Source organism: Coregonus lavaretus (assembly GCF_964263955.1).
Source record: "Coregonus lavaretus genome assembly, chromosome: 21".
In the NCBI taxonomy this organism is placed as follows: domain Eukaryota; kingdom Metazoa; phylum Chordata; class Actinopteri; order Salmoniformes; family Salmonidae; genus Coregonus; species Coregonus lavaretus.
In genome coordinates this window covers 39,522,095-39,534,647 of record NC_140008.1, presented here as the reverse complement: position 1 = coordinate 39,534,647, position 12,553 = coordinate 39,522,095, and the positions used below count along the sequence as shown (strand labels likewise).

Here is a 12,553-nt window from a genome sequence, read left to right as displayed (position 1 = left end):
AGAAAAATGCCAAGGGGGGTGAATACTTTCGCAAGCCACTGTACAAGTATTTCCATGGAGACTTGACAGATTGAGTCTGATATTGTTTTGTATTTCCCAGGGTGCCGTTGGTTTACCTGGACCCAGAGGCATGGAGGGATACGCTGGGCGTGACGGCGCCTCAGGACTTGTTGGGTTACCAGGATTTCCAGGGAAGGCTGGGCGACAGGTAGGCATCATATCCCAACAAGATCTCATAGTTTCCCTTCGAAATTCAACATATTATGGGTGAACGTCTATTTTTGACGCATTCGTTCCACATGTTTACAGGGTTAATTCTGCTTGGTTACAGGGTTAAAACAGAAACAACTCAAAGGGTTAAGTTTAATTTCGAGTGGTTATGGTTAGGGCTATGGTTTGGGGAAGGCTTAAAACAAAATAATAAAACATTTCACGCTATTACCATCAGGTATCATCAGTATTCTCAGTATTCTTACGGCTTGCTAGAACATTGTGAACTGCCGTAGCGCAGTGGTCTAAACAGCATACTCTGGCTCCGCGCATCAAGAATTCGCTACTGTCAATGGGGCTGATGTGGATGCGGTGTCGGAGTCAGGCGCAGGATACAGAAGCTCAGTCAAACAGACTTTACTAGTCAAATATACAATACAAAAATAAACGGGCCTCAAACACTGGAGGCGAGCGATTACGCAAGCAGTGCGTAAAATACTAACTAAATGAGTACAAAACTCTGACATCAACGGACAGGTGACAACAACACACAAACTCACATACACAAAGCAGAAAACTTATAGGACACATAATTAGACACAAACGGACACAGGTGCAACAGACAGACCAAACCCAACAAACATCGAAACATCCAACGGTGGTAGCTAGTACTCCGGGGACGACGAACGCCGAAGCCTGCCCGAGCAAGGAGGAGGAGCAGCCTCGGCAGAATCCGTGACAGCAACCAGTGCTGGGCAAACATTGAAAAATAATTCAGGTGAGCGCAGGGGAATGCATATATCGAAGTTCTCGGGACCTTTTCAAATGTCCAAAGTCGCAGTCTATTTCTAGTGATCAGTCTACATATCCTGTCCCTCAAACACATACACCAGTGGAGGCTGGTGGGAGGAGCTATAGGAGAACAGGCTCATTGTAATGGCTGGAACTTCATTCAATGGCGCCGGAGGGGACGGCTGCCGTTTTATGGACTCTTAACTAACCATGCTATTTTGTGTGTTTTTTTGGTAAGCATTTCACTGTAAGTTCTACACCTGTTGTATTCGGCGAATGTGACAAATAAGATTTGATTTGATTTGAATGGAATATATGGAACGGGGTCAAACATATGGTTTCCATATGTTTGATACCGTTCCATTAATTCCATTCCAGCCATTACAATGAGCCCGTCCTCCTATAGTTCCCCCCACCAGCCTCTTCTGACACACACACACACATATATATATATATATATATATATATATACAGTGGGGGAAAAAAGTATTTAGTCAGCCACCAATTGTGCAAGTTCTCCCACTTAAAAAGATGAGAGAGGCCTGTAATTTTCATCATAGGTACACGTCAACTATGACAGACAAATTGAGAAGAAGAAAAATCCAGAAAATCACATTGTAGGATTTTTAATGAATTTATTTGCAAATTATGGTGGAAAATAAGTATTTGGTCACCTACAAACAAGCAAGATTTCTGGCTCTCACAGACCTGTAACTTCTTCTTTAAGAGGCTCCTCTGTCCTCCACTCGTTACCTGTATTAATGGCACATGTTTGAACTTGTTATCAGTATAAAAGACACCTGTCCACAACCTCAAACAGTCACACTCCAAACTCCACTATGGCCAAGACCAAAGAGCTGTCAAAGGACACCAGAAACAAAATTGTAGATCTGCACCAGGCTGGGAAGACTGAATCTGCAATAGGTAAGCAGCTTGGTTTAAAGAAATCAACTGTGGGAGCAATTATTAGGAAATGGAACACATACAAGACCACTGATAATCTCCCTCGATCTGGGGCTCCACGCAAGATCTCACCCCGTGGGGTCAAAATGATCACAAGAACGGTGAGCAAAAATCCCAGAACCACACGGGGGGACCTAGTGAATGACCTGCAGAGAGCTGGGACCAAAGTAACAAAGCCTACCATCAGTAACACACTACGCCGCCAGGGACTCAAATCATGCAGTGCCAGACGTGTCCCCCTGCTTAAGCCAGTACATGTCCAGGCCCGTCTGAGGTTTGCTAGAGTGCATTTGGATGATCCAGAAGAGGATTGGGAGAATGTCATATGGTCAGATGAAACCAAAATATAACTTTTTGGTAAAAACTCAACTCGTCGTGTTTGGAGGACAAAGAATGCTGAGTTGCATCCAAAGAACACCATACCTACTGTGAAGCATGGGGGTGGAAACATCATGCTTTGGGGCTGTTTTTCTGCAAAGGGACCAGGACGACTGATCCATGTAAAGGAAAGAATGAATGGGGCCATGTATCGTATGATTTTGAGTGAAAACCTCCTTCCATCAGCAAGGGCATTGAAGATGAAATGTGGCTGGGTCTTTCAGCATGACAATGATCCCAAACACGCTGCCCGGGCAACGAAGGAGTGGCTTCGTAAGAAGCATTTCAAGGTCCTGGAGTGGCCTAGCCAGTCTCCAGATCTCAACCCCATAGAAAATCTTTGGAGGGAGTTGAAAGTCTGTGTTGCCCAGCGACAGCCCCAAAACATCACTGCTCTAGAGGAGATCTGCATGGAGGAATGGGCCAAAATACCAGCAACAGTGTGTGAAAACCTTGTGAAGACTTACAGAAAACGTTTGACCTGTGTCATTGCCAACAAAGGGTTTATAACAAAGGATTGAGAAACTTTTGTTATTGAACAAATACTTATTTTCCACCATAATTTGCAAATAAATTCATAAAAAATTCTACAATGTCATTTTGTCTGTCATAGTTGACGTGTACCTATGATGAAAATTACAGGCCTCTCTCATCTTTTTAAGTGGGAGAACTTGCACAATTGGTGGCTGACTAAATACTTTTTTTCCCCACTGTATACAGTGCTATGAAAAAGTATTTTTCCCCTTTCAATTTTCTCTACTTTTGCATATTTGTGATACTGAATGTTATCAGATCTTCAACCAAAACATAATATTAGATAAAGGGAACATAAGTGAACAAATAACACAACAATTACATATTTATTTCATTTATTTCATAAACAAAGTTATGCAACACCCAATTCCCCTGTGTGAAAAAGTAATTGCCCCCTTACACTCAATAACTGGTTGTTCCACCTTTAGCTGCAATGACTCCAACCAAATGCTTCCTGTAGTTGTTGATCAGTCTCTCATGTCGCTGTGGAGGAATTTTTGCCCACTCTTCCATGCAGAACTGCTTTAACTCAGTGACGTGTGGGTTTTCAAGCATGAACTGCTCGTTTCAAGTCCTGCCACAACTTCTCAATTGGGATTAGGTCTGGACTTTGACTAGGCCATTCCAAAACTTCCAATTTGTTGCTTTTTAGCAATTTTCATGTAGACTTGATTGTGTGTTTTGGATCATTGTCTTGCTGCATGACCCAGCTGCGCTTCAGCTTCAGCTCACAGACGGATGGTCTGACATTCTCCTGTAGAATTCTCTGATACAGAGCAGAATTCATGGTTCCTTCTATTAAGGCAAGTCGTCCAGGTCCTGAGGCAGCAAAGCATCCCCAAACCATCACACCACCACCACCATGCTTGACCTTTGGTATGATGTTCTTACTGTGGAATGCAGAGTTTGGTTTTCGCCAGGCATTACTGGAACCATGTCGTCCAAAATGTTATTCTTTTGAATCATCTGTCCATAGAACATTCTTCCAAGAGTCTTGATGATCATCCAGGTGCTTTTTATCAAACTTGAGTCAACTTTTTGGACAAGATGGGTCCCATTATGCCTGGCGAAAACCAAACACTGCATTCCACAGTAAGAACATCGTTTTTCAACCACTCCACAAATTTATTTTTAACAAACTATAGTTTTGGCAAGTCTGTTAGGACATCTACTTTGTGCATGACACAAGTAATTTTTCCAACAATTGTTTACAGACAGATTATTTCACTTATAATTCACTGTATCACAATTCCAGTGGGTCAGAAGTTGACTGTGCCTTTAAACAGCTTGGAAAATTCCTGAAAATGATGTCATGGCTTTAGAAGCTTCTGATAGGCTAATTGACATCATTTGAGTCAATTGGAGGTGTACCTGTGGATGTATGTCAAGGCCTACCTTCAAACTCAGTGCCTCTTTGCTTGACATCATGGGAAAATCAAAATAAATCAGCCAAGACCTCAGAAAAGAAATTGTAGACCTCCACAAGTCTGGTTCATCCTTGGGAGCAATTTCCAAACGCCTGAAGGTTCCACGTTCATCTGTACAAGCAATAGTACGCAAGTATAAACACCACGGGACCACGCAGCCGTCATACCGCTCAGGAAGGAGACACATTCTGTCTCCTAGAGATTAACGTACTTTGGTGCGAAAAGTGCAAATCAATCCCAGAACAACAGCAAATGACCTTGTGAAGATGCTGGAGGAAACAGGTACAAAAGTATCTATATCCACAGTAAAACGAGTCCTATATCAATATAACCTGAAAGGCCGCTCAGCAAGGAAGAAGCCACTGCTCCAAAACCGTCATAAAAAAGCCAGACTTCGGTTTGCAACTGCACATGGGGACAAAGATCGTACTTTATGGAGAAATGTCCTCTGGTCTGATGAAACAAAAATATAACTGTTTGGCCATAATGACCATCGTTATGTTTGGAGGAAAAAAGGGGGTGGCTTGCAAGCCGAAGAACACCATCCCAACCGTGAAGCACGGGGGTGGCAGCATCATGCTGTGGGGGTGCTTTGCTGCAGGTGGGACTGGTGCACTTCACAAAATAGATGGCGCCATGAGGAAGGAAAATTATGTGTATATATTGAAGCAACATCTCAAGACATCAGTCAGGAAGTTAAAGCTTGGTCGCAAATGGGTCTTCCAAATGGACAATGACCCCAAGCATACTTACAAAGTTGTGGCAAAATGGCTTAAGGACAACAAAGTCAAGGTATTGGAGTGGCCATCACAAAGCCCTGACATTTACATTTACCTCAATCCTATAGAAAATTTGTGGGCAGAACTGAAAAAGCGTGTGTGAGCAAGGAGGCCTACAAATCTGACTCAGTTACACAAGCTCTGTCAGGAGGAATGGGCCAAAATTCACCCAATTTATTGTGGGAAGCATTTGGAAGGCTACCCGAAACGTTTGACCCAAGTTAAACAATTTAAAGGCAATGCTACCAAATACTAATTGAGCGTTTGTAAACTTCTGACCCACTGGGAATGTGATAAAAGAAATAAAAGCAGAAATAAATCATTCTCTCTACTATTATTCTGACATCTCACATTCTTAAAATAAAGTGGTGATCGTAACTGACCTAAGACAGGGAATTTTTACTAGGATTAAATGTCAGGAATTGTGAAAAACTGAGTTTAAATGTATTTGGCTAAGGTGTATGTAAACTTCCGACTTCAACTGTATATATACACACACACGCGCACACACATACACAGACAGAATGGGGCCCCATAATCTGTCCCTGAACCAGAATCTTGACTTTTCAACTTGCCATTCACCAGCTTTTCAAGCTTAATAATGTCAAAATACGTTCAGGATTTAGCAAAGAATGGAGTTTCGCTGAGCAACTATCTTCATTACTGCCGTTAGGGCCGGTATGTACTTCCAAAAAATATATAAATAAAAAGTTACATGCATCTGAGAAAATGGCTTGTCTGGAAAGAATCCATGTGTTGTTTTTGACCAACTCTTCTGCACCTCCATTAAAATCATTAATTACTGCCACTCACAGGTCGGCTGATCCAGCAGCAGGAAAGGTCATTGATTTTGTCACTTACAACAGTGTATGCATGTCATATCAATCTGTTGTTTCACCCGCGCTACACAGAATGCAATAATATTTAATGTAAGTAGATTAGGTAGACAATATAGGGTATGTTTTTACAGTGATTGTATATTTCTAGATTGGCTTTATTTAGTGTATTTTATTTCCATTACTAATATTGCAGGAGGTGCAGAAGAGGTGCGCATGTGCACTTGGTCAAAAACACTATTTTGATTATTTACAGACAAATCATTTTTTCAGTTGGGTATAACTTTTTATTTAGACCTTTTTTGGATGTACATACTGGCCGTAACGGCAGTAATGACAATAGTTGCTCAGCGAAACTCCACTCTTTGGTTATTACCGAACTTATTTTGACATTATTAAGCTTGAAAAGCTGGTGAATGGCAAATTGAATGGCTACTTCCTGAGTTTAAAGTGTCTCCTGTAAACCCAGATTTTGGTTCAATCTGTCCCTAAACAAACACTTGCCCTTTCTATGCTATACAGTAGGTCACAGTAAATCAGGGGATTATTACATTGTGTAACTGAACTTTAAGAGAGCCATTCTCTCAGCATGGTTAAATCTCTGTAGCTGACAGTCTGACACGCTGTCTGAATCAGAGTGATGTTTATGATCCACCTTTTAAATTTATTTTGACCTTTTAAGAACCATGCCTCCTTGCTCAAAAACCTCACTTGTCTATTTTTCCTGCCACGTAACACGTAATCACAACACTAGCTATGTCACAGGAAATCTCCAACAAAGGCCAAACTAAAGAATGTACTGAATGAAGTTATGAGATTATCCTGTTACTAAATAGATTAAGACAACACATTATTAATGTGAGTGTGGCTAGACTGAGATCAGGTTTGAAAGACTCCTGTAATCCATTAAATCCAAATTTCACAGGAGAAATTTAGCTTTTAATGGCTTCAATATGGCTGACCCTCCCATTCCCATCTTCCCCTCCTTCTGGACCCGTATTCTTTTAGTGTCTCAGAGTAGGAGCACTGATCTAGGATCAGGTCCACCCTGTCCAGTAATTATAATCTAAAAGGCGAAACTGATCCTAGTTCAACACTCCTACTCTCTGAGATGCTTTATGAATACGGGCCCTGCTCCCACCAGCTGTGTTTAAAGTGCTGAAGGATATTCTGCAGAAAATGACTTGTCATTAAATGGCTTATTTGATTTGATTAGATTTCTGTGGTCAGAGCTCAATGGGATTCTTTAGACTAAAGTCTGCAGCCCCGGCAGCCCTGTGTATGCAAGGATTTTATGCATGATGTCCTTTCCCCTGCTCCCCAGACAGCCAGACCGGCTGTGTAGGCCCTTCAGTATTAGCCACCCTGTCTGTCAGTTACATAAGAAGCAGGTCTGGTAGCACAGAGGCAGTTAGGGAGGGAGGTATTTACGGTGAAAACACACAGACTCTCTCACGCAGGGAGGGAGATCCCAGCAGGAAACAGCCAGGGTGATTTTACACACATAGCTACAATACTGTACATGACTGCTTCAGCTACCCTGGAGGGACAGACCTGCCGGAGTGTTTTACGGTACACTCTGTCCCCTTCTTCTTCCTCCTCCTCCTCCTCTACTTGTTCAACTCTTCATCACCATCATCACCATCTTCTTCATCCTCCTCCACTTCTTTCTTCCTTTCCTTCTCCACCTCTTCCTCTCGCTCCATGTCCCTGTTTAGAATTGGTTGAAATGTGTAACCAGTGAAAGGTAACCCTCCTGGTCAGCAGGTGTTTTTGTTGGAGCCTGCTCTCTGTGGGTCTAACCTGTGTCAGACAGAGTCAGGGGAGCCCTTGTCATTAGTGAGAAGTAAGCAGGAGACGGATGAGGACAATAGCATAGACCAGCCTCTGTGTCCCCCTGACCTGACCACCATCCCCCAGACCTAGTATCTTCTTACTGACCAAACAGTCTGACCACTAACTGTCTATCACTCTGTCTCTCTCTGTCTCCTTCTGTCTCTTTCTCCTCTCTGCCACTCTGTCTCTCTCGCTCAGTCTCCCATACCTCCTTGCTCAAAAACCTCTCACCTCGTATTTCCCTCATTAATTCCACTGGGTGCAGGTAGGACATTAGTTGCTCTGTTAACACTCAAGCCTCTTAGCCAGAGTAGTAATACTAAAAACAGTGAGGTTTATATATTACATTTATTTGACATTTGACCAAATGCAGGTGGGTTAACATGTCTGGTTAAGAAAGAACAATGTGGTTCTCAGACCAAAGCCCTTACTGTGCAGCAGGATGGGACCTTATTGTCCATGTGTCTCACTTGAGTGGGTAGTGTATGAATAAGTGTGTGTGGACATGCCATGTCCTGAGTATCCAGGCCAGAGTTGATTAAATCTCTCACTGATCTGATAAACGAGACAATTACATTACCTCTCCTTATGCAAGACCAGGGATTGAGGTTCTACCAACAAATCTAGACCTCTGTAATTCCAAACCACTTCTTCGTTTTGGAGGGATACTTTTTTCTCTCAGCGTTTGGCAGTGTCATGAGTTATCCTCGCGCCTCACGGCTGGCGATCGAGCCAGGAACAGTAGCTGCTGTACATGCAGCCAGCGCTGGGCCACCACTGGCCTGCAGAAGGAACGGGAAACGACTGTGGTTGCCGGCAGCTCAGTGCGTTATAACAGTTCAACAACAGTCAGTCATTTTTATGGATGTTTTAGAAGCAAATTGTCAGGAAAGATTATGAGTGTGAAGACCTACTTAAGTGCTACTGTTTAGAGATCTGACTGTTGAAGTCAATGTCTGACTGTCAAAGTTCATGTCTGACCGTCAAATTCAATGTCTCACTGTCAAAGCCAATGGCTGACCGTCAAATAAATGTCTGACTGTCAAAGTCAATGTCTCTTTTCAGACACAGACAGACAAGTTGAATTTATTTCAGGACTGATCAATATTGTATTCGTGAAGTATTTATTAGACTTTTCAAATACAGAACCTGGCCCATGAATCAGTGCTGATTTAAATGTCACTGTTACTTAGTCACTGGCTACACATACCATTTGTTTAGCAGTCTTTTTCATGCTTTCCTTACAGCATGTCAACGAGTTTAAATTTGATGTGCCCATGTTGACTGTCTCTCTGTGCCTTCTTTCTTCAGGGTCAGCGGGGCACCGTGGGGCAAGAGGGGGCAGCAGGACTATCTGGTCCCAGGGGGGGACTTGGTCTGCCTGGGTTGATCGGAGAGAGGGGGCCTGTTGGAGAGAAGGTACCACTACCATCGTATAAGTACCATTGTACCAGTACCATCGTATCACCCCACACCCTGTTACCTCCCACCCCATGACCCCTCACCATCAACCTTACAGTTCTACTCTAGCCCCAGATCAGACCAGGCCTACCTTCTACCCTATAACCTCTGACCCCTGACCCCTATGTGCTGTTTCCAGGGGGAGCTTGGCTTGTCAGGAGAGAGGGGAACCCCAGGAATCAAAGGCATGGAGGGGTCGTCCGGAGACCAAGGCAGAATAGGGGACCCAGGACTCAAAGGACAACCAGTGAGTGCTCCACGTCCAACCTGCCATTTTAGAATATCGCCAACTGTCCTCTAACTGGTCACAGGTTGTTAAAAGATTCATATATTTCACATCAACAGCTCACCAAAGGTTTAAGCAATGTGTTGAGGTACTATATCACAGAGGGTTGGTTTGTTATGTACCTGTTTGTCACTAATTCAAAGATAAACTCATAAAAAGGCGTTTAGTTTTGCCCTAGAAATGGGTTAATAACACTATCACGTACATTCTTTATTACCTGGAAGCTCTATATATAGCTGTAGGTGCTTAGGTTTTCCACCCGAGTCGAGTTACAAATGATCGGGGTGAGACAAGGAATGGAAACATTCCGCTTGGCAAGGCCGGCTTATGTAAGACTTAACAGACTCTCACTCCAGGGACCAGAAAACAAGGTGCTCCATTTTTCTTATATCTCTTGCCACAAAAAACACCCTCCATCACTCCCGCTTCCCTCCATCCCTCCCTACATCTCTCTTTCGCGCCACCACCTCCATTGCTGCTGGTGAAATAGAGACCTGGTTCAAGCCCCTACGGTTGGATCACCTTACCTTGCATATTTCAGGGAAGAGAGTTTCAAGGCCAAAGCACTGGGTTAGAGAAAATGGACCAGGCTGAAGGATGTGGATGATTGAACTGTGCAAACACAGAGCTTCTTTTGCCACTGCTGAGGAAAGATAGACAGACAGACAGACTGACAGACATAAGGGTGGCTCAGACAGTTAGGCCCCAATGTACTACTGTCTACAGTAAGACCGAGTCTTTGAGCCCCAGTTTTTGTGTGCAGGATCTGCGGGTTCCTTGGAGTTAGACAGGGTAATGGATGAGAGGGCAACCAGAGACCAAAACAGAGACCAAACCCTGTCTGGAACACATAGCAGGGAGGGGGGTTATGATGAGGGGAAACATAAACTAGGTTAAATGATTTCATAACATGGCATACAAACTCTACAGTGCACACTACATTTTTGAGGCGACAAGAGGTTTGTACAGTTATCAGAGCGATTTGTGTTGCAGTGAGAGTGTGTTTGTCTTTTGGTTCTGTTGGTATTGTGGTTCAGTTATATCAGAGTGTGTGTTTGTTTCTCTGGCCTGCAGGGGGAGTCGGGAGACCTGGGGATGGTCGGCTTCACTGGGTTTCTAGGACCTAAGGTAAGTCAGAGGCTCTGAGAGATCACCACAGACATTGATCACCCTTGCCTGCTCTCAATGAGCTATTCTACGCCCTCCATGGACAATTAAAAAGGGTTGTTATAATCATGATCAATTAGCAGTGATCAATCAAATCAAATGACTGTGTTCTGGGTTTTTCATAGGGGCCAAATGGAGATTTGGGTTTCAAAGGCATACCTGGTCCTAAAGGTCCTCTTGGCATTCTGGTAAGTACAGAATTGGCACTTACTTACTGTTGCAATACATTATGTATAAAAATGGTGTGTGTGCTGATCTCTCCTCTATGTGTCTGTTTCAGGGTTTCAGTGGACCTGTTGGCCCAGAAGGGATGATTGGCCCAATGGGGAAACCTGTAGGTCCAGTGTGTGTGTGTGAGCAGGTGTCCATGTGTGTGCTTGTGCATGTCTATCTGCCAATTTTACTCTATACACAGTGACTGCATGTGAGAGAGAGCGTGTGTGTGTGTTCAGGTTGAATGGTCCAGTTTAAGATCGGGCACTATCCCTTCTCTGTCTTGGTGTGTTGCTATAACTGTCCATAACTGTCAGGCTAAAATATACCAAGATTAATTGATAAGCCACGCTGTTGTCAAAGTCAGACATTTTTCTAGACTAGAGAGAGAGTGTGTGTATTCATGACTCCTCAGCCATAAACTATAAATCAATCAAGTTCAAAGCTCAAGCGTTCATTTCCATGATTTTTATGTGATCTGTCCAATCTAGTCACATTTACCTGGTGGTGTGTTACAAGTCTGTTACTTGTGTTTATATGAAGGGCATTATACTGTAGGAATTAAATAGTTAGAAGAACCGATCCATTCATGGAAGGATCTGGACAAATTGTCCCAAGACAGAGTGGATAACATTTATGGATGACCTACTGTATGCTGCTCAGGTCAAGTATACTGTTGAAGACCTGCATGGAATGGAGGGCTACCCAGAGAGAATAGGATACCAGTGCTTTGAAAAGGAACCAGTGTATTTAAAAGTCGTATTTTCTCTTTCAAAGGGGCCGAGGGGGCCAAAGGGAAGCCATGGGGAAATGGTGAGATCTGATTTTAATACTTTACATTTCTGCGTAGTTATATAATCCATTGGAGAGAAAGCAGTCTATGCTACACTCAGTAGGCATTAGGAAAACCACAAGGTAATGTCAAGTACAGCGTAGGTGTTTAAACTATAAACTAAAGATGACACCTCCTGTACAGTATGTGTGTCTAGACCCCTGTAGCTCAGTTGGTAGAGCATGGCGCTTGCAACGCCAGGGTTGTGGGTTTGTTTCCCACGGGGGGCCAGTATGAAAATGTATGCACTCACTAACTGTAAGTCGCTCTGGATAAGAGCGTCTGCTAAATTACTAAAATGTAAATGTAGACAAATGACTCCATTAGTTCCGTGACCTTGTTTGGTTTGCCTGGGTAGACTCATGGTGAAAGCAGAGTGATTTCCAGTACACAGTGGGCCATGCGTGGGGCCTTACTGTACTTTCTGCGTCTCATGTAAACAGTGAGCAGGAAATGCTGTGTCATAATGTTAGCGCAATGATCTTCTGTGGGGGTTACTGTATATACTGTTCTCTATCACGGCTCCCACTCTGCTGTGTAAACTGTTTTAAGCTTCTCAGACTCATAGACAGTTACACACACAGTATAGACCACACACACACACACACACACACACACACACACACACACACACACACACATACACACACACTAATAAGAACCAGCTGCCTACAGAAGGCTGCTGCTGCTGCTGCTGTTGTAGTGATGTGGTGTCAGTTCCCTGATCAGCCAGTGGGGGCTATAGAGCTCCATTACAGTAACACAAACAGAGCCCTCAACAGACAAAACCCCTACTATTGACTGCAGCTCTTCAGCTCTTCTGACTGTACTGTATGATT

The 12,553-nt window shown here is 43.4% G+C and overlaps 1 protein-coding gene across 1 annotated transcript in view; it reads left to right on the top strand.

Moving 5' to 3' along the window:
- LOC311148665 (uncharacterized protein) overlaps nt 1-12,553 on the top strand; it is a gene marked incomplete at its 5' end in the record, with an annotated part of 169,361 nt that overhangs the window by 135,133 nt on the left and 21,675 nt on the right. Inside the window, 5 exons of the mRNA XM_084185648.1 lie at nt 101-208; nt 9,067-9,174; nt 9,356-9,463; nt 10,577-10,630; nt 10,950-11,003. Of these exons, the coding sequence (XP_084041774.1) occupies nt 101-208; nt 9,067-9,174; nt 9,356-9,463; nt 10,577-10,630; nt 10,950-11,003 (432 nt within the window). The remainder of the gene's footprint in view (nt 1-100; nt 209-9,066; nt 9,175-9,355; nt 9,464-10,576; nt 10,631-10,949; nt 11,004-12,553) is intronic.